At 38.4% G+C, this 26666-nt stretch overlaps 1 protein-coding gene across 3 annotated transcripts in view; it reads left to right on the plus strand.

Annotated features, from left to right (window-relative positions):
* Positions 1–26666, plus strand: part of COPG2 (COPI coat complex subunit gamma 2) — a 129823-nt gene that overhangs the window by 4909 nt on the left and 98248 nt on the right. For all 3 annotated transcript variants that reach the window (XM_032642459.1, XM_032642461.1, XM_032642460.1), the window contains 3 exons: positions 460–531; positions 10002–10081; positions 26581–26656. In XM_032642459.1, the coding sequence (XP_032498350.1) occupies positions 460–531; positions 10002–10081; positions 26581–26656 (228 nt within the window). The remainder of the gene's footprint in view (positions 1–459; positions 532–10001; positions 10082–26580; positions 26657–26666) is intronic.

Raw genomic sequence — 26666 nt, forward strand, 5'->3', positions numbered from 1 at the left:
CTAATAGATAGTTCTTTACAGTTTAATATTTATTATGCTCCTATGATATTGTCAGGCATTGGATTATAGAAATGTAGAAGGTATGATCTCTGCTCTTAGGCAGTGTAACAGTAACATCCTGTTCTGATAAGGAAGTCAATTTACTATCATTTTCTGTCTCCTTGTAAATCACAATTCTTCAGGGAATTTAAAATAGTTCCTGCTAAAAAGTTAGATACCACTATTCTAGAACTTTCATAAAAGCATGGTATATGATAATGGATTGTTTTAAATAAGGAATGGATAAATGGCTATGTAGGTTTATAAATTAAAAGCCAGAAAAATAGCAAAGAGGCACAATGTTTATACAGAGAGTTTTTCCTGAGTTCTAAAAGATCTTTGCAGAAATAAATGGAAAATCCTTAATTTTTGTTGAGTTTAAGAAATTGTTTTAATTTAAACTTAATTTAAATTACTTAGGGTGAACACTTTGGAACTACGGAAGCCACAGAAGCCTTCTTTGCAATGACTCGATTGTTTCAATCTAATGATGTAAGTCTTTTTTTTTTTTTTAATTCTTTTAGGCTAAAAAAAGCTCCTTTTATCTGTTTTCCTTGGGGGAACTTAGAGTGCTCCAAATTAGGGAAAGTTGCTTGAAATGTTTAAAATTACTTAAAAATTTTCTCTTCATAGAATTTATAAATGTTCATTAAAGGACATATGAAAATGAAAGAATGAAAGTATATAGTTCAAAGCTGTTCACTCACAGATCTACCGTGCAGTCATAAAGACTGCTAATATCCAGCTTCTGGCGTGACACTGCGAAGGTGGACTGGTATAGAAGTCAGAGGACATAGCTATCACATCTCTAAGTTCTTAGTCAAGTTTCTGGTGGGCCTGGGGTTGCTGTTGGCAGATGAGAAGAAGAGCTGGATGCAGAGTGGGGAAGGGACATGGAGTAGGGAAGAAGAAGAGTGAGGACAAACTAAAGCTGCCAGCACCTCTGCATCTGCCTCTCATTACCTTCGACCACCCTGACTTTCAAGCATAATGTGTGCTTCACTTCTGTCTTCCCAATGTGGCACATATTTCCTTTTTGCCCAGCTCTGACTCAGAATCCTCAGAGAAGGGGAATGTGGGATCTGTATTTCCCAGGTTTCTGTTAACATAAATTGGCCAAATTGTGCAGTTCTTTTGGTATATATTGCATATCATCACAGGCCACATTTTGTGCCTGACCCCGAGGATTTTATAGGATTTGAGTCTGTTTATGTGTCTAGATAGTGAGCAGTTTGGGGATTAGGTCCTCAGGAACATCGGTGTCCCATGTAAGGCAACTATCTCAGGGAAAGTCAGTGCACGTTCTTCAGGCAAATGGAGCCTAATTTCCTCAGACAGGGTATGAAGGACTGCTTCTGCTTGCCCAGGAGGCTTGGAGGAATTTAGAGGTTCAAGGTACTTCACTTCATCAGAATCTGCCCATATGTCCCCATTCCAATTTTCAGGGCCCTTCTCCTTGCCAATCATGGTCCTAACTTTAACATAAAATGGCTCACAAGGGGGTAAATTGAATTTGCATTGTAATTCAGTCACCTGCAGGATATACTTTTCAGAAATCTCAGCCCTGTGTCCACATGGCATGAGGCTTTTTATTAAGGCATTATGGACATTTTCTAGTCCCTGACATAGACCTTAAGCTGTGAATTCAAAACTCCGAGCTTAGCATTTTCTTTTACCTAGTTTGCCAGTGTACTTAGAAGGAACTAGCCCATTATACAACTCATTTTTACAAAAATGTTCTATGGCAGCAACTAGTTGATTACCCAAACCTTTGTCTTCTATAGTCCTTGATTATACTTGTCTGCAGGGGATGATTTAAGTATTTTGCCACGGCATGCCATGGATGACTAGTGTCCCCTTTACCACTGGAGACAGGGTCATTAATTCCTTTTATCAAGTCAGAAAAGCAATTTCAGATTCCTATCCTTAAGGCCCTATTTCCCTTTAGTCACTTCCTGTACCAAAATTTGGGGTTCAATCAGGGAAGCAGAATTGCTGTGTTCATTATTGAATTATTTATTAGAGGAATTAAACTAGAAAACGAGGCATTTCAAGCTGCTGGAGAGTGGGGTCACGGAGAGGGACTATCATAAAAGTTGTGGAAGTCTGCTTCACGTGTCTTGTGGTAGGCCAGAGGCTGTCACTGCTCACAGGGCTGGCAGTTGGGAAGAAGAGCTGGACATGGAGCAGGGAAGAGGATGCAGAGCAGGGAAGAAATAGCGTGAGGACAAACTCGAAGCTTCTAGCACAGAGGTTGTATTAAGAGAAGAAGACATGAAGTAGTTTTCTAGGAAATGGATTGGGGAAATGTAGGATTGTTGGACAGGACGCATGGCCCCTTCAAGTTAGTGGTCATGAATTAAAGTATTCCCAGGTAGCATGGTGAATGTTTTTCTCCAGCTACAGGCTTCAGGTTAAGGCATGGAACAGTTAAAGATGGAATTTAATCAAGATTGGGGTTTTGCCATGTTAGTAAGCAGAGGGAGGAACAAAGAAATTGAGTGATTGAAATATTGACTGTGGAGTCTCTGCTTGGTTAGGAGGCAAGTAAGAACGGGGGCTGATTGGGACAGTAAAGAGTTGATGGAATCAATGGCTTGTAGGTCATGATGGAGTGAAAGAGTTGAGTCAGAAGTGGTGGTTGGAGAGTGAATGCTTGGAAATGAAATACAAAAGGGGTACTGTTATTGAGTAATGACCAGGATATTTTTTTTTTTTTTGTAGTGACTGAGGTTTAGTAACCATGTACAGCATGATGTGATTTGTTTTGATGGTCCCTTAGGCAGAGTATGGAATTGAGGATATGATTTTTTGTGGGGAAGATGAGGGGGTTTTGCCAGTGGCATGTGGAACTCCTTCCTTTCCCAGCCTTCCTTTACCAGAGGGTAATAATTATTTTGAGATTGGTATCCTCCTATGTTTATATATTATATCTGTTTGTATCCATAATATATACTTAGTATTTTTGTGTTTTAAAATATAATCTGAATGATGTCATCTTGATATTATTTTGCAATTTAAAAAATTAATGTTTTTGAGATCTGCCCACTTGCTACAAGTACTTTTACTTTATTCTATTTTACTGCTGTATGGAATCCCAGTGTGTGAATATACAGTATTCTTATTTATTTATCCATTCTCCCATTGGTAGATCTATAAGTTGCTTCTACTTTTTCGCTATTACAAATGACATTACACATAATGTTTATGTACATGTCTTCTTGTGCACATAGAGAATTTTTCTGGGGTAGATACCTCTAAGTGGAATTTCTAGGTAATGCTATTTATACGATCTTGCCAAATTGATCTTAAAGGGTTGTACTAATTTACACTGATTTGCTTCATCCTTACGTGCTCCAAATAATAATTTCTATTATCTGATCTAAATATTTGCCATTCACAAGAAGGTGCTATGGCATCTCTTTGTGGTTTTAATTTGCATTGCCATATCACTGCCGAAATTGAAACTCTTTTCATATAGTTAATGGCCATTTTACTTTCCTCCTCTGTGAATTGTCTGTTTATATTCTTTGCTTATTTATATTCCATCTATTGATTTATAGGTTTAAAACTTTATTTTAGCCTTTAAAAAAATCTTTGTTTTTTTACTTTTAAAACTCAGCTTAAATATACAATAAAATTCACCAATTAATTGTACAGTTGTGTTTTGACCAGTGTATAGAGTCATGGAACAATTACCACAGTCATGATATAGAAACTTCATCACCCCAGAATGTGCCCCCATATTTCTTAGTTGTCTGTCTCCTCCCTCAACCCCTAGCACCTGGCAATCACTGATTTACTTCCTGACAACATAGTTTTGCATTTTCTAGAATTTCATTTAGATTTAATCATATAGTATATAGTCATTTATGACTTTTATGTCTTGTTTCTTTCCCTTAGCTTTTGAGATTGATCCAAGTTTTTGTATGTATCAGTAGTTTGTTCATTTTTATTGCTGAATAGTATTCCACTGTATGGAGGTAGTCTTTATTTATCCGTTCACAAGTTAATGGATATTTGGGTTGTTTCCAGTTTACAGATATTATAAACAAAGCTGCTAAAAATATTCAAGTACAAGTCTTTGTGTGGACCTATGTTTTCATTTTCTTTGGTTAGTATCTAGAAGTGGCATTCTTGGGTTTGCATTTCCTGAATGATGAAGGTATTAAGCATGTATTAAGCAAATATATGCTTATCTGCCATACGTTTATCTTCTTTGGTGAAGTGTCTGTTGAAATCTTTTACCTTTTTTTTTTTTTAAAAAAAATCAGGTTGTTTATCTTCTGCTTATTGAGTTGTAGGTGTTCTTTTTATTTTCTGAATACAAGACCATCATCAGATAGGTGTTTTGTAAATATTTTCTCCTTCCCAGATCCCAGTCTGTGGCTTGCCTTTTCATTCACTCACCACTGCATTCTTTTTCTTTTTTTTTTTAAGTATAATATACAAATGGTAAAATTCACCCTTTTTAGGGTATAGTTTTATGAGTTTTGACAAATGCATACAGTAGTATTATCATCACTGCAGTCAAGATTTAGAACATTTCCACCACTCCAAAAAGTTCCCTACTATATGATCTATTCCTCGCATCCTCAGGCCCAGGAAACCAGTAATCTCTTTTCTTTCCTTATAGTTTTGCCTTTCCAGGAAGTCATAAGAATGATATCATACTATATGAAGCCTTTTGAGTCTTCTTTTCAGGCACTTAGCATAATTCATTTGAGATTTGTCCGTGTTATTTTTTGTGTCAGTTTACTCCTTTTTATTTCATTGTAGTAATTTGTTGTATGGATGTACCTCAGTTTACTTGTTCATTAGCTGAAGAGCATTTGGTTTGTTACCATTTTTTGGTGGTTATGAATAATGTTGCTATAAACATTCATGTATAAGTTTTTAAATGTAAGTTTTTATTTCTCTTGGGTAAATACCTAGGAGTGGAATTGCTGGGTCATATGATAGGTGTGTATATGTTTAACTTTGTAAGAAACTGCCAACCCATTTTCCAAAGTGACAGTACCATTCCCCCCATTACTGTATGAAGCTTCTAGTAGCTCTGCATTCTAGCCAGCACTTGGTATTATATGTTTTTTGTTTGTTTGTTTGTTTTTTAATTTTAGTCATTCTAATACGTATGTAGTAGTATCTCTTTGTAGTTTTAATTTGCATTTTCCTAATGACTAATTATCTCAAAATCTTTTTATGTGCTTTTGTTGCCTTCTATATATCTTCCATGATGAAGGATCTGTTTATATCTTTTGCCCAATTTTAATAATTTGGTTGTATATTTCCTTATTATTGAGTTTTGAAGGTCTCAATGTATTGTGGATAGAAGTTGTTTATCAGATGTTTCCCAAATGTTTTCTCCTAGTCTGTGTCTTGTTTTTTCACTTTCTTAGTCTTTAACAGAGCAGAAGTTTTAAGTTTTGATGAAGTCCAGTTTATCATGGTTTTTTTTTCCTGTTATGGATTGTGTTTTTGATGTGTATTATAGAAATCTTTGCCTAACCCAAGGTCACAGAGATTTTCTCCTATGCTTTTTCCCTAGGCATTTTGTAGTTTTTGTGTCTTAAATTGCTTTATGATCATTTTGAGTTAATTTTTCTACATGATATAAAGTGAGGGTTGAATTTCTTTTCATCTCCTTCCTCTTCCTCCACCACTCCCTCCTTTTCCTCCTCCTTTCTTTTCTCATCAAATTCTACTGGAATAATTGCATACCAATATGGAGGGAGGAGGAGGAGGAAGAAATAATGATGATTGCGTTACAATGGCACATTGGAACATTCTATTTTTTTCATTGATATATATATCTATTCTTATTCCAGTATCACACTATCTTGATTACTGTCGCTTTATAGTAAGTTTTAAATCAGGTCATGCATGTTTTCCTATTTTATTATTTTTTTCTTTTTCAAAGTTGTTTTGGCTCTTCTAAGTTCTTTGCATTCCTCTATGCATTTTAGAATCAACCTGTCCATTTCTATTAAAAAGGCCTGCTGGAATGTTGATGGTGATTGCATTGACTCTAAAGATCAATATGTTCAACTATACTTCAAGAAAATTAAAAAAAAATGATCAATTTGAGGAGAATTGACATTATAACATTATTGAGTTTTCTACTCCATAGACATGGTATATATTTCCCTTTATTCAGGTCTCTAATTTCTGTCAGCAGTATTGTAGCTTTCAGCATACAAGTCTTATACATACTTTGTGAACTTTATCCCTGAAGCAGTTAACATTTTTTATACTATTGCATTTGTATTGTTTGTAGGTAGTCTATAGAGATTAAGTTGATTTTTGTATATTGACCTGTTTCGTGTGATCTTGTTAAATTTATTTATTACTTCTAAGAGTATTTTGGGAGATTCCTTAGGATTTACTTTTTTCAGTCTGTATGCTTTTTTTTTTTTTTTTTTTTCCGGTATGCGGGCCTCTCACTGTTGTGGCCTCTCCCGTTGTGGAGCACAGGCTCCGGACGCGCAGGCTCAGCAACCATGGCTCACGGGCCCAGCTGCTCCGTGGCATGTGGGATCCTCCTGGACCAGGGCATGAACCTATGTCCCCTGCAGCGGCAGGTGGACTCTCAACCACTGTGCCACCAGGGAAGTCCTGTATGCTTTTTATTTATCTTACCTTTTTGTCTTCTTGCACTATTGTATAGTGTGAATAGAAGTGATGGTAGAGGACATCCTTGCTTTGTTCCTGATCTTAGAGGAAGGGTATTTAATCTTTCACCATTAAATGTGATGCTGGCTCCAAGTTTTTCATAAGTGACCTTTATCAGGTTGAGGAATTTCCTTTCTGTTCCTAGTTTGCTGGGAGACTTTTTTTTTTTTCCATAAATGGGTATTGAATTTGGTCAAATGTCTTTTCTATATCCATTGAATTATTGTGGTTTTCCTTTTTTAGTATATTAATATGGTGAGATGCATTTATTTTCCTGGAAAATTTAAAATCTTTGTTTTCTGTTTGTTAAAATTTGTTATGGATTTTGAGTCTGGTCATGAAATATATTTATGTATAGTTTTTTCTTTGGTATTGTATTTGGGTATTGTTGGCTTCGTAAAATGAATTGAGAAGTGGTTCTTCCTCTTCTGCTCTCTGGAAGAGTTTTTCTACAATCATCATTAATTTTTCCTAAAATGTTTGATGGAGTTCACTATTGAAACTATCTTCATTGTAGGAAGGTTTTTGATAATTAACTACTTTAAAAGGAAATAGATATGCTGCTATTCAGACTATTTGTCTTTTTTTTTTTTTTTTTTTTTTGCGGTACGCGGGCCTCTTGCTGTTGTGGCCTCTCCCGTTGCGGAGCACAGGCTCAGCGGCCATGGCTCACGGGCCTAGCTGCTCCACGGCATGTGGGATCTTCCCAGACCGGGGCACAAACCCGTGTCCCCTGCATCGGCAGGCAGACTCTCAACCACTGAGCCACCAGGGAAGCCCTATCTTGCTGTTTTAATTTGCCTTTCCCTGATGACATATAATGAGGAGCATCTTCTCATATACTTATTTGCCTTCTGTTTTTCTTCTTAAGTGAGGTGTCTGTTAAGGTCTTTGGCCCATTTTAAAATTAGGTTGTTTTTCTTATTTTTGACTTTTAAGAGGTTTTTCTGTTTTTTGGGGTTTTTTTTGGAGTGTATTTTGGATAACAGTCCTTTCTCAGTTATGTATTCTGTAAATATTTTTCCCAGTCTGTGTTATCTTCTCATCCTCTTGACATTGTCTTTTGCAGAGCAGAAGTTTTTAATTGTAATAAAGGCTGACTTATCAATTATTTCTTTCATGGATGATGCCTTTGGTGTTGTATCTAAAGTCATCACCATACTCAACATCATCTAGGTTTTCTTCTAGGAATTTTATAGTTTTGCATTTTACAGTTAGGTCTGTGGTCGATTTTGAGTTAATTTTTGTGAAGAGTGTAAGGTCTGTGTCTAGATTCATCTTTTTGGCATGCGGATATCCAGTTGTTCTGGCACCATTTGTTGAGGAGACTATCTTTACTCCATTGTATTGCCTTTGCTCCTTTGTCAAAGATCAGTTTACTATATTTATGTGGGTATATTTCTGGGTTGTCTTTTCTGTTCCATTGATAAATTTGTCCATTCTTACGCCAATACCATTCTGTCTTGTTAGTGTTTACTGCTTTCTTTTTGTTTTTACTCTTCATTCCTTACTGTATTTCTGAGTTATTATCTAGAATAATTTTCCCTGTGCCTGAAGAATATACCTTCTAGAATCCATCTTTTGTAGACTTTAGATACTTTATCCTATGCAAGACCCTGGGCTTATACTTCTGTGGCTGTGAGTTGTGTGTTTTTCCATTTTTGGCACCTGTGAATTTCCCTTCATTTTCCCTTGGCTATGTATTAAAATTTTTTTGTTCCTGTTTTATTCAGCATTTCTGTGTATTTGTTTAGGCAGTATAGTTGTTAAAAACACATCTTTGTCAACACTACATTGTCACTCTTTAATTTTAGCCAATTTGGTGGGTGTGAGGTGGTATATGAAATGTGGTTTTAATTTGTATTTCCCCAGTGACTAACAGTGTTGAGCCTCCATCTTTTGTGCTTTAGCTAAATTTTTTTGGATTTCCAGTTTTATTCTGCTTCATGGTAGATTTTTGCTTGGGGGGGGGAGTGTAAATTTTCTTCTGCTCTGAAGTTTTGATTGTCATTTTTTTTGCTTTCTTCTCATAGTAGCTTCATATGGATGTGATATGCCTCATTATCTGCCCCCATGCTGCCTTTCTCATTCTGGGGTGATTTTTTTCTGTGTTTAATCACCATGAGAATCCTCACTTTGTTCTGCCTGTTCCTTAATGGGCTCAGTAGTCTCCAACAGATCCTTTGTACAGCTTGGACTCTGGAGCTGGGTCTGATGTATTTGAGTTTCACTACTTATAAGAAATTTGAAGTTACTTGGTAGAGAATGAGGCTAGACAGGCTAGAGGAACCAAGGCTTTGAGCATTGAGTATGAGTGTTTATGAATAAAATCAGAGATCCAGGTGAGGAGAAAGGGTGGGCGAAAGTTTATTTAACACTTCTTTTGGATCCAGGTATCCATCTAGAAATCTTGATAATAGAAAATAGTAGTTGTACAACCACAAATACCTTAAGAAAAAATATGCTGAACTGAGGAAAACACAGAGTCTGCATGTCTCTCTGTATATATTTTTAAAGAATTTTAAAAATACATTTTCTAGGACAAGCCTTTAGCACTTTGAAAAACCTGTCTTTGGACTCACATTGTCACAGTCACAGTTTGGGTCCTTCTGTATAAAGATCCATGTAATTAACTGAATTTTTGAATTTTCATCTAGGTGTCTTCTACTGTTAGTGCATCAATTACTTGTGTTTAGGAAATACTAGAATTTTGAATATTTTCTCATCCAGGCCTTTTTTTTTTTTTTTTTTTGCGGTACACGGGCCTCTCACTGTTGTGGCCTCTCCCGTTGCGGAGCACAGGCTCCGGACACGCAGGCTCAGCGGCCATGGCTCACAGGCCTAGCCGCTCCGTGGCATGTGGGATCTTCCTGGACTGGGGCACGAACCCATGTCCCCTGCATCGGCAGGCAGACTCTCAACCTCTGCGCCACCAGGGAAGCCCGAGAATCTTTTTTTTTTTTTTTAAAGTATTTATTTATTCATTTGGTTGCGCCGGGTCTTACTTGCAGCACATGGGCTCCTTAGTTGTGGCATGCAAACTCTTAGTTGTGGCATGCAAACTCTTAGTTGTGGCATGCATGTGGGATCCAGTTCCCGGACCAGGGATCAAACCTGGGCCCCCTGCGTTGGGAGCACAGAGTCTTATCCACTGCGCCACCAGGGAAGTCCCCCGAGAATCTTTTTAAGAATAGCTTTCTAAATATATTTACTTGGGGTCCTCACTTCAAACAGTTTAAAAAACCATTTCCTTATGAATAACCTTTTGCCTTTTATAAATAATTTTTCAGCAAACATTGAGAAGAATGTGCTATCTTACTATCAAAGAAATGGCTACCATCTCTGAGGATGTCATAATTGTGACAAGCAGGTATGTGAATAGTTAAAACCTACGATGTGATACTTACATATTTAGTGGAGTATTTGTTGTTCTCTTTCTGTTAATTTTACTTTTTGACTGTAAGAAAGCCAGTAGGAATTGAAAAGAACATAATGTCTTAAAGCATTCTTTTCTAAAATGTGGTTGTCATGTGAAAACCATCTCTGTTTAATAAAGCAGAGAAAGAAGTCACAAAGGATAATACTAATAGATTTGATTACATTTTAAAATGTCATAAAAATATATAAACAAAACTAAAAAGTAAATGATACATTGAAATAAAATATTTATTTATTAAAAAAATGTTATTTTATATTAGAGTATAGTTGATTTATGAAAAAAATATAACAAGTACATCAAAAGGCTAACATCTATAATGTATAAAGAACTCTTATACTTCAAAAAAACTCCAAATGATACTTCATAAAATAATCAATATAAAGGATCTAAATATCTTTAGTCATTCTCACTAGTAACCAAAAAATGTAATTAAAAATTCAAGAATGAGTTACAATATTTTTTTGTTTTGTTTTTTGTGCTTTTTAAATTCAATTTATTTAAACTAAAAAAAAAACAAACCCCAAAACAGCTCCCCCATTTCTCCCACTCCCCCAGTCCCTGCCTCTGGGAAACCACTAATCTGATCTCTGTATCTATGAGCCTGGTTTTATGTATTTATTTAGATTCCACATATAAAAGAGATCATATGGTATTTGTCTCTCTCCGACTTATTTCACTTAGCATAATGCTCTCAAGGTCCGTACATGTTGTCACAAATGTCAAGATTTCATGGTTTTTTAATGGCCGAATAATATTCCAATGCATATATGTACCCCAATTTCTTTATCCATTCATCTGTTGATGGACACTTAGGTTGTTTCCATATCTTGGCTAATGTAAGTAATGCTGCAGTGAACATGGGAGTGCATATATCTTTTTGAATTAATGTTTTCTTCAGATAAATACCCAGAAATGGAATTGCTGGATCACATGGTAGTTCTACTTCAATATTTTGAGGAACCTCCATACTGTTTTCCATAGTGGCTGTACCAATTTACATTCCCACCAACAGTGCAGAGAGTTCCCTTTTCTTCATGTCCTAAACAACACTTGCTGCTTCTATCTTTTTGATAGTAGCCATTCTAACAGGTGTGAGGTGATAGCTCATTGTGATTTTGATTTACATTTTCCTGATGATTAATGATGTAGAGCATCTTCTCATGTACTTGTTGGCCATCTGTATGTCTTCTTTGGAAAAATGTCTGTTCACATCTGCCCATTTTCAATCAGATTGTTTGTTTTTTTTTTGCTATTGAGTTTATGAGTTCTTTATAAATTTTGAAAAATTATAATATTTTGCCAGTCAAATTGGCAAAAAAGAAAAAAGGCAGTCAATACTTGTAAGGGATATTGATATTCTTGTATACAGGAGGTAGAATAATAAATTGATTCAGTTTTTTTAGAAAGCAGCGTGGCAGCATTTGTTGAATGTTTGAAAGGGTTTATCCCTTTGATCCAGTAATTCCACATCTATGGAATTATCCGCAGAAAACAATCAGAGATAGCACAGAAATATTTATATACAATGATGCTTATTGCAACACTGTTTACACTAGCAAAAAGGAAAAAACAACTTGAATGTCTGACATTGTTAAAAATGATCTAATTAATCATGTTTTAGTCATATTATGAAATATTTTAATTTTTTGAATATATTTTTGAGACATCTTTAATGATATGGAAAAGTCTTCTTTTAAAGTGCTAAATGAAAGTTGGATTCAAGTCTGTGTATTTCCTGTAGTCTCTTTTAAAAATATTCTAAGTATGTATATAAAAATATATGATTGGATATACACTGATATATTACCAGTAAGTTATCTCTGGGTGTTTGGAATTGTGGCTATTTATTTTCTTTAAACTTTTGATAATTTCCAAATGTCCTAGAATGAGTATGTATAATTCAGAGTCCTAAGATATATAACAAATGTTATTTAGAAACTAGTTATTAACAGTTATTAATATATAGTTGTAGTTAATAGTTACTAATTATAAGTCATTCAAGTGAATCTGGTATTTGTACAAGAAAATAAGTTTTGGAGGAGGGTACTTACGTTTAACCAGCAGTTGTGTTGAATGTAGTTTCATAATATTAGTAAAGCTTTCAGCTGAAAATAACACAAAGCCAGAATTAAATAGTAACAAACAAAATAAGCACAGAGTAGCTGGTGTTGGTTCAGTAGTTCAATAGTGTCAGGGCTGGTGTCTCTTAAATTCTTTGGGACATCCTCACATTATTGCAAAATAAGATGCCTGAATTACTGGCAGTGCACCATTCAGGGTGGGAGGGGTACCGAGAAGGGGGCCAGAGAGAGCCAGTGCTGTCTGCCCCTTTTATCAGGTATGCAAAAGCTTTTCCCAAGGCAATTTTTAGATTTTATTTGGCACAACTGCGTTATGACTAACGTTAGGAGGTCAGGAAAGTGAGTATATAGCTTTTATAGCCCAAGGGGCAGGCTTGGGAGAAGGGAGGGGATTAAAAATGGGTATCGGATTAGTCAGCTAACAGTGTGTGGCACAAATACAAAACAAAAAAATCTTCACTTAGATTGCTAGATTCACTAAATATTGGAAAAATTAAAAATAGATTAATCAACTGTTGATTGAGGGTGTTTCGTTCCTTTGTTTAGCTGTTAATACTTCCATCTGAGTCCTGTTAGGCCGCTTTGAATCATGGTTTGCTTCTCCTTCGTTTTAAGTAATTAGTAGATGTAGTAGGCAGAATAATGCCCCCTCCACCCCCAAGATATCCCTGTCCTAATTCCTAGAACCTGTGAATATGTTACATTACATGGCAAAGGGGAATTAAAGTTGCTAATCAGCAGATAGGAGAGTATCCTGGATTATCCAGGTGGGCCCAATATAAGGATAAGGGTCCTTAAAAGTAGAAGAGGGAGGCAGAAGAAAAGGGTCAGTAAAGAGATGCGATGATGGAAGCTGGTTCAGAGGGATGCACTGTTGTTGCTGGATTTGGAGATGGTGGAAGGGAGCCATAAGCCAAGGAATATGGGTGATGTCTGGAAGCTGGAAAAGGCAAGGAAATGGATTTACTCCTACAGCCTCCAGAAAGGAATGCCTTGCTGCTGACACCTTGATTTTAGCCCAGTGAGACCTGTGTTGGACCTCACCTTACAGAACTGTAAGGTAAATAAATGAATGTTGTCTTAAGCCTCTAAGTCTGTGGTAATTTACAGCAGCAATAGAAAACTAACAGATTTTTGCAGTATTTAAGTGTATCAAATCAATACATTGTATACCGTACAGTTACACAATGTTATATGTCACTTATATCTCAAAACTAGAAAAAAATCCTAATAGAGACTTTGGTACCTGGAAGTGGGGTGCTGCTGTAACAAATACCTAAAAATGTGGAAGTGGCTTTTTAATTGGGCAGTGAGCAGGTGCTGGAAGAGTTTTGGGGAACATGATAGAAAAAGCCTACACTGCCTTGAACAAACTGGTAGAAATATGGGCGTTAATGACTCTGCTAGACTTGGAAGTGAGGAGCAGGATAGAGAAAACATTTATCATACAGCATTGTGAACAGACTTCATAGAAATATGGACGTTAAAGGTGTTGCTGGTGAGGGCTCAGAAGAAAATGAGGAAGGTATTAGAAACTGGAGGGAAGGGGATCCTTGTTATATTGTGGCAGAAAGCTTAGTGGCATTGTATCCTGCAGATAGGTGGAAAGCAGGGCTTGTAAGCAATGAATTTGGATATTTAACTGACATTTCCAAGCAGAATGTTGAGGTGTGGCTTGGTTTCTTTTTGCCACTTGTAGTAAAATTTGAGAGTAGGGTAATAAATTGAGGAGAGACCTGTTAAACATGAACCAGGAGATCTTGATAAATACCAAATGGTTATGTTGTACACCTGAAACTAATATAATGTTTTATGTCAATTACATCTCAAAAACAAAAATAAACCAGGAGTTGTTGATTTTGGAAATTGTCAGCCTACCAAAATGGCAAAGGATGCTAAAATCAAGAGATGTGTGTTGGGAAAGCCTTCTCTAGAGAAAAAATCAGAGTTACTCTACAGCCTTTTCCTGAAACCTCAGAAAGATTTAAAGGTCAGTGCATTCACTCACACAAAACACTGAGAGATGAAGGGTGTGACTCATAGATTCCCTCAGCATCTAAGCAGAAGCCAAAAATAGAGATGGGATTATCTAGGCAAGATCTGTGGAGGAGCCTCTTGTCTAGTGGAGTCTCTGTACGTATATGGTAGTCCCACAAGGCTCTTGAGAATCTTATACCAGCAGAAACACTGCCAGCTTGGACTGAAAGGAACAGAGAGGTGAAGTGGAAGAAGGCTATCAGAGCCCCAAAATTCTACAGGCAGGAGACAGGCTGATAAGACTCCTCAGCTTTAAACACAAGCTGCCCTTTATAAAAAGGAAGGATGGCTCAGAGGGCGGAGGCCCATAATGTAGAGCTGAGAACCATAGTGAATTCTGCCACGACTTGAAACCTCTTGCAGTTTGCCTGGCTGGATTTCAGAATTGCTTGGGAACAGTAACTCTTTTTTTATCCTTCCATTTTTTCTTTTTGAACTGGAACGTCTGTATGTGTTATCCTATGGCAGTCCCATCTTTGTTTTTCAGAGCAGGGAACTTGTTTTTTAGTTTCACATGTCCATGCATGGAGAGGAATTTTGCCTCAGGATAAATTATACCCAATCTCACCCATCCCTGATTTAGATGATTTTTGATGATAAGATTGGGACTTTTGAGTTGGGTGAGATTTTGGAGTTTTTTTGTGTTTTTTTTTTTTTTGACTGCACCGCATGGCACGTGGGATCTTAGCTCCCCAACCAGGGATTGAACCTGTGTCCCCTGCATTGGAAGATGGAGTCTTAACCACTGGACTGCCAGGGAAGTCCTGAGATTTTGGACTTTGAGTTGATGCTATAATGTGTTGATTTGGGGGGGATCTTGGGATAGGGTGAATATTATTTTGCGTATGAGATGGATGCAGCCCTGCTGACACGATGATTTTAGCCCAGTGAGACCTAAGTTGGAATTCTAGCCCATAGAACTAACTGTAAGATAATAAATACATTTTTGTTGTTTTAAGCCACTAATTGTGGTCATTTGTTTTAGCAGGAATAGAAAACTAATATATTAGATGACCATTCTACATGCAGAGACAATTGTGTTAGCTTGGTAAGAAATCATGGATATTGAGAAAACCTAAAGGCAGACACTTCACAAAAGAGTATATACAGATAGCCAATAAGCACATGGAAGTGTTCTCAATATTATTAGTCATCAAGGAAATAAAGATTGAAACCTCAGGGAGATACCTTTTCATACTCACTAAAATGGTTAAAATAGAAAAGCCTGACAGTACCCAAATCAACAAGCCTGCTCTAATACCAAGTATGGAACTTGGTGTATGGAACAGTTGAAGCTCTCCTACATTGTAGGTGGGAATGTAGAATGAATGATACAACCACCACAGAAAACGTTTGTCAGTTTCTTATAAAGTTAAATATATACCTACCCTGTGGCCAGTAATTCCACTGCTAAGTATTTACCCAAGAAAATGAAAATCTTTGGCCACAGAAAAGCCTGTATAAGAATTTCATAGCAGCTTTGTGGTAGCCCTAAACCAGAAACAACCCCAAAGTTCATCAGCAGGAAAATGGTTAAACCAACCGTGTTATATATTAATACAGTGGATCACTACTCAGCAATAAAAAGGAACAAATTGCTGTTTCAAGCAACAACACAGATACATTCCTAAAATAATATGCTGGAGCAAAAGAAAACAGACACAAAAGAATACATGCTGGATGATTCTATCTATATAAACTCTAAGACCAGTCGAAACTCAGTTGTGACAGAAACCGGAAGTCTGGTAGGTTGGAGGAGACTGACTGGAAGTGGTCATGAGGGAACTTTCTGAGGTGATGGAAGTGTTCAGTATTTTATTTTGGGTAAAGGTTATATGAGTGATCACAATTGCCATCTAACTGAACACTTAAGCTGGCATTTTTATTGTATATAAATTACAACTCAGTTAAAAAAAGAAAAACATGAAGAGATTTAGTTAGTGGCTTAAGGATGGTCAAGTATATTGACAATCTGGTTATACTGTTCTACCCCTGTCTGATGAGACTCACCAGTGAAAAGCTGCATCTGAAGATTGCTTAGAATTCTGGAAATGAGTCCTGAGGAATGACCCATCACTCACATGGGGAGTAGCATGGGGGAATGGGTTTCAGTATGTGATTAGTTACGTCCCTAGTCTCAGAAAATCAAAAGAACGTTCATAGCCCATGGTTTAGGAAGAAATAAAGGGGCTGTAGAAACGGCTGTCTGGCAGGCAGTTTTGATATCAATTGTGGGAATAATGTGAGGATTTGGGCAGGGGGAGGATAATACTTAGCTTCCTGAGGGAACTAAGAAGCTAAGACCATCCATAGACTTGGTAAGAAACATGCAAGCCCGAAACAACTTTTCTATTTGAATGGTGCTGCTGTCCCTGACGTTATGTCTGCCAGGACTTGGTGTAGAGCAAGAAAGGAAATGAGATACTATTCTAATCTGACTTAGCCACCACTGTAGTGAAACTTCTCTCTCAAAGATTTCCAGTAATCTCTTAATTGCAAGATCCCAAAGCTGATTTTTCAGTCTGTATTTTAATTGACCTCTCTCTTAGTTTTAATATGGTTAAACGCTCCCTGAAGTTCTACCGTCTTTGGCTTTCACAACCATAGTCCTGAATTTCCTCCCATCTCTGATTATTCCATTTTATTCTTCCACAGAAGTGGCTGTTTTATTCTGCCTGTCACCCTAAATATGGGCATTCCCTGGGGTTCACATCAATGCTTTTGCCATTTCCCAAAGTCATCATGCTATTTGATACTCTGTATCACTGTACATGTTTCTCCCTGTGCCTGCATTTATCCTATTTCCTTTTCCACAAAGCTCAAACATCATTTTACGTATTGACTTTCCTGTTCTTGACAGGTTAGTCATTGTCTCTTCTGCTGTTCTTATAACACTTTGTTTTAACCTCTATTCTAGTGTTTAGTACATTGTGCTGTAATGATTTGTTTACATGTTTTTCTACCCTCTGTACTGTTAGTTCCTTGAGAGCAAAAATTATATCATATATGACTTTGTAACATTCTTAGAAAAGTGCCTTGCATGTATTAGACCCACAGTAAAAGTTTGTTTCATGAATTAAGCACAGGATAATCCATTTTCTCACTTCAGTTAAGGGGGCTGAAATCATAAGGATTATTTGTCTTTCTCAAGACAGCAGTCACACATATGAAGAAGTGGAGAAATATGGGTGTATTAGTTGGGTTTCCCCAGACAACAGAACTAATAGGCTATATATAGATATATAGAAAGAGATTTGTTATGAAGGATTGGCTCACGCAGTTATGGAGGCTAAGCCTCATAATCTGCTCTGTGTAAACTGGAGGCCCAGCAAAGCCAGTGGTATAGTTCCAGACCAGACCTGAAGGCCTGGGAACCAGGAGTCCCAATTTCCCAGGGCAGGAGAAGATGGATGTCCCAGCCCAAGCAGAGAGCAAATACTCCCTTCCTCTGCCTTTTTATTCTATTCAGGCTCCTAACTGATTGCGTGATGCCCATTCCTATTGGTGAGGGTGATCTTCTTTATTCAGCTTATTGATTCAAATGCCAGTCTTCTGGAAGCGCACTCATAGACACACCCAGAAATAATGTTTGACCAGTTATCTGGGCATCCCTTAACTCGGTGAAGTTGACACAGAAAATTAACCATCACTGTGGGTTTAATGGGAGTTGAGAAACCTTTCTGTGTCCTGCCTCTTTCCTGCCTCTTTCCTGCCCAGTCGACAAGCAGACTGCCCTGATTTATTTGGATTCATACTTAATTCTCTTTTAAAATGAAATTGTGGAAAAATTTTGAGAGAAAATCATGAAAATGATGCCAAGTCATAAAACTCCTTTCTCCAAAGCCTAATGAAATGAACACCAGTGAGTAAAAGGGAAAGTCAGGGGACTTTAGATTCTAGCCAAGATGGAGTAAGGGGCAGGCCGTGTCTCCCAATGATCACAACAAAAACCTGTGGACAAAAGTACAGAAAGTGACTACCCGGGGCCTTTGAAAACGGAATAATAACAGTGAATTTGAGGAGAGAAAACAGTAATTAATGAATAACCAGTGTGGTAACAGTGAGTTTCATGTTTATTTTTCCTCTTTATACCCCACGTTTGACCCAAGAGCAGGCTAATGGGAGAACTGTACAGTGGGAGGAGTCAACAAAGGCAGAAGCCCATCTCTCTAGCCTGAGCACAAGTTAAAGAAAAGACCCCTGTAAGCTGGAGAGCATGGGGGAGAATCCTTGTTTGTTATTGTTTTTTTTGTTTACTTTCTGGTCCTGCCTTGAGGCCAGCCCTAGTTGTGGAACACACTACTATGACGTGACAGCAGTATTTCAGACACGTGAAACCCTGAGATAAGACCTGTCTCTGAGAAAATGGGCCCCTGGCGTGTGAAGAGTGGGGGGAAATCCACATTACAGTTGACCCTTGCAACAGGAGTTTTGAGCTGTGCAGGTCCACTTACACATGGATCCTGAGGAACCACGTATAGGGAGAGCTGAATATAAGTTATATTCAGATTTTCGACTGTGTGGAGGGTTGGCACCCCTAACCCCTGCATTGTTCACGGGTCAACTGTATTCTTTTTTTCCTTCCTTCTTTTATCTCTTTTTCTTGAGGGCTCGCTTCCAAAGAATTGTGCAGTAGCATAGGGAGCTAAAACTCTGAGAGAATCTCATATTTCTAGTGAGAAGAACTGGGAAAAGGAGTCCTTGAGAGCCAGAGAGTGTGGGAGAAATGACATGCACAGAAGGCCACACAGAACTTGCGATCTGAAACTGCCTTGAGTGCTTGGTAAAACGAAAGTCAGCATTCCTCAGAGGCTTTTAACAGGACTCAGAGTCTCATGACATAGTATTCAGAATCTCCAGATACAATCCAAAATGAGTCAACCAGGAAAGTCTGACCAGTTCTCAAGGGAAAAGATAATCAATAGATGCCAACCTGGTTATTATCTAGATGTTGGGATTGTTAAAGACTTGAAAGCAGCTGATACAACCGTGCTCCATAAAGGTGAACACTCTTGAAATGAATAGAAGAGTAGAAATTCTCAGCAGAGAACTATATATATAGAAAAGAACCAACTGAAAATTTTAGAAATTACAAAGTACAACATGCAAAATAAAAAATTCATTGGCTGGGCTCAATAGTAGGATAGAGATGTCAGAGGAAAGCGTCGGTGAACTTGAAAGTAATTCAGTAGAAATAATTCCAATTAAGAATAAAGAGAAAAAAGATGGAAAACAAAAATACACAGCCCCACTGACCCATGGGACTGTATCAAAGGGTCTTACGTTCATGTCATTGGAGTCCCTGAAGAAGAGGAGAGAGGGATTGGTGCAGAAAATTTTTGAAGAAATTATAGCTGAAAACTTCCAAATTTGGGGAAAGACATAACTTTACAGATTCAAGAAGCTCAGTGAAGCATATGCAAGATAAACTCAAAGGAATCCACACCCAGATCATAAGGAAACTGCTGAAAACCAAAGATAAAGTATAACCCTTGAAAGCAGTTTGAGAAAAATAACTCATTACATATAAGGAAACTCCAGTTTAAAATACTGTGGGAGGACTTCCCTGGTGGCGCAGTGGATAAGACTCCACGCTCCCAATGCAGGGGGCCTGGGTTTGATCCCTGGTCGGGGAACTAGATCCCACACGCGTGCTGCAGCTTAGAGTTTGCATGCCACAACTAAGGAGCCTGTGTGCTGCAACTAAAGAGCTGGCTAGCTGCAACTAAGGAGCCCACCTGCTGCAACTAAGGAGCCCACGTGCTGCAACTAAGGAGCCTGCGAGCCTCAACTGAAGGAGCCCTGGAGCCGCAACGAAGGAGCCCACATGCTGCAACTAAGGAATCCACCTGCCACAACTAAGACCTGGTGCAACCAAATAAATAAATAAATATTTTGAAAAAATACTGTGGATTTCTCATCAGAAAACACATTTCGGAAGATGGTGGAACACCGTCGTTTAAGTGCTGAAGCAAAAGGAAATGACAACCCAGTATTCTGTATCCACAAAAAATATCTTTCAGGAGTGAAAGTGAAATAAAGACTTCCTCAGATGAAGGTAAATCAAGAGTATTTGTCACCAGCAGACCTACTCTGAAGGAAATATTAAATGAAGTGTTTTAGGCTGAAGGGAAATGATACTACATCTTTGTAGTACTGAAAGAAAACAAAAAGCACAATTGTTAGCCCAGAATTCTGTGTCCAGCAAAAATAGCTTTCAAAAACAGTTGGCATAAAAGCAATTTCAGACATGAAAAAGCTTAAAGATTTAATCTGTAGCCTTTTTTTTTCTTCTAAGGTCTATGGACCTAAATATAAAACCTAAAGCTACAAAACCTCTGAAAGAAAACATATGGAAAAATCCTTGTGACCTTGAATTAAGCAAAGATTTTTGAGATACAACGTCAAAAGCTTGATCCATAAAGAAAACAAAAAGACAAACCACAGAGTGGAAGAAAATACTTATAAATTATATATAATAAAGGACTAGTATCTAGGGCATATAAAGAGCTTTCAAAATTTAATAATGAGAAAACAATACAATAAAACGTGTAAAATCTGAATAGACACCACTAAAGAAGACATATACATGGCAAATAAAGCAAATGAAAAGATGTTCAACCTTCTTAGTCATTAGGGAAATTCAGTTTAAAACCACAATGAGATACCACTATACATCTTTCAATCGACTAAAAATTAAATAGACTGACTTTAGCAAATATTACTAAGGATGAGGAGGAATTGGATCTCCGGTAGGAATGTAAAGTGGTGAAATCATGTTAGAAGACATTTTTGCAGTTTCTTAAAAAGTTAAACATGAACCTACCATAAGATCCAGTTCGTTCACTTCTAGATATTAACCCAGGTGAAATGAAGCAAAAGTTAAATGGAGGCTTTTGGGGTATAGAGATTTGGAAAGAGCATTATGTCCAATGTTTCCATGAAAAGGGGGCTGAACAAATAGCAAGTTCAGTAATTTATCTGAATCCTTTAGAGTGCTGACACATATCTCAGAGTAACCAACTGGCTCAAAACCTAAAGAGAGATCAGAGCTTACAGCTTACCAGAGCTTGGACTGGGTTTGGTTTCTTGTTGCTCTTGTAACGCTCAGTGCTCCCCAAGCTTGGCTTCAAATTCCTCTAGTAATACCCTATGTTTAGGTTGAGGGCTGGTGAGACAGAGTTTTTTTTTTTTTCAATGATTGCCCTCAGCTTTTGGTATTTTCTTCCCCCAGCCCCTCAGAGAGGGTTGTTCTCTTGCAGGTTACTTACTTATCCCTCAGTGCAGTGGGCTGGTAGGGGTGGGAGGCTGTTCTTTGTTCTAATTAAGGCTGTCTTAGGCAGGCACCCTGTTCCTGGATCTTAGGGTTGTGGCCTTCACTTCTGCGCCCCCCCCCCCAAAAAAAAAAGAATAGCCAGGAAATAACTGAAAAAGGGAAAACCGTGAGGAAGGACTAGCTCTACCAGTCAGTGAAATACTAAGGCCTGTACAGTTACAACAGTGTGGTACTGACACGTGAATAGACAAAGAGACCAGTGGAGTAAAATTGTGTGATGACTGTGTAAAGTGTCAGCTCGGCCGTGCTGATCTACATTTTTCAGAATTCTCTGATACAAATGGAAAGTACAGAATTAGACCCAAGGACACATGCAAACTTAGTATATGACAAAGGTGGCATCTCTAATCACTGGGGTAAGCATGTACTTTTTTTTTTTTTTTCTTTTGCGGTATGCGGGCCTCTCACCACTGCGGCCCCTCCCGCCGCGGAGCACAGGCTCCGGACACACAGGCCCAGCGGCCACGGCCCACGGGCCCAGCCGCTCCGCGGCATGTGGGACCCTCCCGGACCAGGGCACGAACCCGCGTCTCCCGCATCGGCAGGTGGACTCCCAACCACTGTGCCACCAGGGAAGCCCCAGCGTGTACTTTTTTTTTTTTTTTTTTTTTTTTTTGCGGTACGCGGGCCTCTCACCGTTGTGGCCTCTCCCGTTGCGGAGCACGGGCTCCGGACGTGCAGGCTCAGCGGCCATGGCTCACGGGCCCAGCCGCTCCGCGGCATGTGGAATCTTCCCGGACCAGGGCACGAACCCGCGTCCCCTGCATCGGCAGGCGGACTCTCAACCACTGCGCCACCAGGGAAGCCCAGCGTGTACTTTTTAATACATGTTTCTGGGACAACTGAGTAGCCACTTAGAAAAAGATAAAATTAGATATGTGTTTCACATCATATACATGAGTAAACTCTAAAAAGATGAGTATAAATTTTAAAAAATGAAACCATGCAAGTACTAGAAGAAAACATGAGTATATTCTTCTTTAACCTTGGTGTAGGGAAAAGTTTCGTAATTATGACTAAAATCCAAAGGCAATAGAAAGGATTGATAAATTTGACTACATAATTTTTTTAAATTGCATGACCCAAACACCATAAAATATAGATAGAATAAACCAGGGGTTTGCAGTAGGGCCAAGTTGTGGTATAAACAGTTATTCTTAATTTATTGTCATGGTATCCTACATGACATTGCCATTCATTTTATGGCAAAAGCGGAGTGATGGTGGGCTCGTGACTGGGCGGGAGATGAGTAGTTTTATTATATTGTGCTTCACCTAGGAGCAGACAGCCTGATGCTATGATAAGATGGCCTATTGAATGCTCAGCTGAGGTAGTAGGTTGGAGGAAGGACTCTGTGAGGTTGGGGAATTCTCCTCCAAGATGCCATATATCCATTGAATCGATTGCCAGTGTATGGTACTGTCACCAAGAAATAGAATAGGCAGGTCCAGAAATCAAGAGGTGGAAGTAGGACTGGCTCCTCTAACCCTCACTCCCAGTGACTCACTTGTAGAATTTATGCTTCCCATTCTCACCGCGAATGTGGATTAGAGGTCCCGGTTCCCAGGGGACAATGTTTTCAAGGGGTGAAAAGGGGGAAGCATTTAACCCATTGACTCCTGGTTCCCGTGGGTTGTGGATTGTCTCCAGCACAGAAACATCCCACACTTCTGGATTCTACATGTCTGAGTAACAGGTTGGCAACCTAAGGCATCCCACACTGCAGAGTCAGAGCAACCGTGGGGCAGGAAGTGAGCCAGTTTGCACACTTGAAATGATGACTCCTATTGGGTCACTTTGTGTTCTTCATGCTAGTAGACTAGCAGGTAATGAAAGGAGCTGCTATACTTGTAGAGGTAACTGACCTTGATCCCTATCAGGATCTAGGGTTGTTTCTATATAAAGGTGACAGGACTGTATCTAGAATTCAAGGTATTCACTTGAGTATATTTTTGTGCGTTCACGCATGGGAAAATGTTGACTAGGGACTAGGGAACAACCAATGGTCCAACCAGGGTAAATCCAACAAAGGCTCAGATCCCTTGGGATAAAGGTTTGAGTCACCTACCAGACACATCACCAAGATGAGATGAAGTGCTGGCCAAGAGTGAGGGTAATAAAGAATGGGTGGTTATAGGAAGGAGATGATGATTATCAATTATGGCTTTGAAATGTGTTGTAGCAGTATGGGTTGTACCATGTTCTACTCATCTTCCAGTCTCTTGTAGAAATAGTGGATGGTTACCAGCTTGAAGACTCAGTGATAGATTAGATTCAATGGAAGACATATTCAAATGTGAGGGGTGCAAAAGGTGGGCTGTATTGGGTGCCACTTTTGAGCAACCTCCCGTTTCCTCAGCCTCATCTTTTGTTCCAGCTGTGGCTGTGGTCAACATTGCCATGTAGGGTCCAGCTCACTAGCATCGATAGTGCCTCACTTCAAGCATGTCCTGTGCGTTTTGCTTCCTGCCCTGCAATTTCTTGCACACTCACTGAACTCACATGTGTGAGTTAACATGTGAATGTTAAGAGAATGGGGAGTTAACACTCCAGGGTGAAATCTCTACCAGGGGCTAAGAGCTAGTGGATAAATTCTTTCCTTTTCATCCCTTGAATGTGTGGTTTCTGAGATGTATTTCATTAAGCTCCTCAGAAGATTGGTCATTAAATAACCAGTTGCTTGTGGCAGTGACACACTAGAGAAAACTTCTTTGGGTTGACTTTCCCTCCTCCTTTGTTTACTTCCTTATCTTTTACTTCTCCCTCGAACACACTCCCAAATAAACTATCTGTATGTAAGCCTTTGCTGTCAGGGCAGCCCAAGCTAAACAGAAGTACAGAGCAGGGGTTGGCAAACTATGGCCCATGGCCAAAACTGTTGCCTCATTTTGTAAATAAAGTTTTACTGGAACGTAGCCATGCCTTTTTGTTTATGCATTACTATGGCTACTTCCATGCCATCAGCAAGCCAAGGAGAGAGGACTCAGGAACCAAACTGCCAAGCCTCAGTTTTTCAATCTAATTGGAAAAATGCAAATATTTGTAAAAAAGACTGGTTGATAAATTATTTATCCCCAAACAATGGAAATCTGTGCTACCATTAAAAACATATTTTAGATATACTATTTAGATATTTTAATATATATAAATATCTAAAATTTTAAAACATCTGCCTATAAGGAAAGATTTTCGAGTTATATTACTAAGTAAGATTGAAGGTACCAGAAGAGTGGTGATCCATTGGCATGGCATTTTAAAAAGTCTCTGTGGTTGCATATATTTTAAGAACTTTCTTAAGAAAACTTTAAGCAACTGTTCACAATGACTGTCTCCAGTTGAGTGGCACTACAGGCTAGGGTGGGTGAGGAGAGACTTAGACTTTATGTTTTATACCTTTCTGAATACTTTGAAAATGGATTGTTATATGAGTGAAATACTCTACCTAATAATTGAAAAATGAACGAAATTGAAGGACTGTCCGTTATTCACAACTTTCTCCTCTTGGTGCCCTAATGGAGTGAGTTGGAGTTGGAGGCTGTTTTGGATTATGTGAGGGAAGTTGGGTGAGGGAAGAGGTGGATAGTCAGTTTGAGGGTAGTATAAATGCACAGAGGACAAGAGAAGGAAGGGTAAAAGAGTGAACAATCTAAAGGTTAAAAACCTTTTAAAATTACGGCCATGAAATTTTGTAGCTCAGTCCACGCTCCTCTGCCTGTTTTTGCAGCTCCACAGAAAGGTCTGAAACCATTGACAATTATTTTAGAAAGCCATTCCTGTGAGAGCGAGACCTCATGAAGTAATCATTTTAGTCAGTTTCTTTTAAAGAGTTATTTTTAAGTCTGATGAGTTTTTGGGATTTTGGGGGATTTCAGCCTGAGGCTCTCTATATAATTGTCTGCTTTTTATGCCAGTAATCAGTATCTAAAATTATTTATATATTTAGTTTATGTGATTAATATCTCTTTTCCCACTGGAATGTAAGCTCCATGAAGGCAAAGACTTTGTTTTCCTTACTGCCGTATTCTTTTTTTTTTTTTTTTTACATCTTTATTGGAGTATAATTGCTTTACAATGTTGTGTTAGTTTCTGCTGTGTAACAAAGTGAATCAGCTCTATGTATACATATATCCCAATATCTGCTTCCCTCCCACCCTCCCTATCCCACCCCTCTAGGTGGTCACAAAGCACCTAGCTGATTTCCCTGTGCTATGTGGCTCCTTCCCACTAGCTCTGTTTTACGTTTGGTAGTGTATATATGTCCGTGCTACTCTCTCACTTCGTCGCAGCTTACCCTTCCCCCACCCCATGTCCTCAAGTCCATTCTCTATGTCTGCATCTTTATTCCTGTCCTGCCACTAAGTTCATCAGTACCAATTTTTAAATTTTTTTTTAGATTCCATATATATGTGATACCATTACCGTATTTGTTTTTCTGATTTGCTTCATTCTGTATGACAGACTCTAGGTCCATCCACCTCACTACAAATAACTCAATTTCGTTTCTTTTCATGGCTGAGTAATATTCCGTTGTATATATGTGCCACACCTTCTTTGTCCATTCATCTGTCTGTGGACCCTTAGGTTGCTTCCATGTCCTGGCTATTGTAAATAGTGCTGCAGTGAACATTGTGGTACATGTCTCATTTTGAATTGTTGTTTTCTCAGGGCATATGCCCAGTAGTGGGATTCCTGGGTCATATGGTAGTTCTATTTTTAGTTTTTTAAGGAACCTTCATACTGTTCTCCATAGTGGCTGTATCAGTTTACATTCCCACCAACTCACTGCTGTATTCTTAAGATTTAAAATAGTCTTCTACCCAATAGTTTTTATATTTATCCAAGGAAGGCATGCAGTAAATACTTGTTTAATCGGTAGTTGTATTAAGATAATTATGGGGACAAGTGGAATTAGCAAGGGGTGGACTCCACAAAAGAGAAAACTTTAATCTTATGGTAACCAATTTGATTTTTCTCAGTCTGACTAAGGACATGACTGGAAAGGAAGATGTGTACCGAGGCCCAGCCATCAGGGCTCTCTGCAGAATCACTGATGTAAGTTCTT

The sequence above is a fragment of the Phocoena sinus genome, chromosome 9 (genome assembly GCF_008692025.1).
Source record: "Phocoena sinus isolate mPhoSin1 chromosome 9, mPhoSin1.pri, whole genome shotgun sequence".
Lineage (NCBI taxonomy): Eukaryota > Metazoa > Chordata > Mammalia > Artiodactyla > Phocoenidae > Phocoena > Phocoena sinus.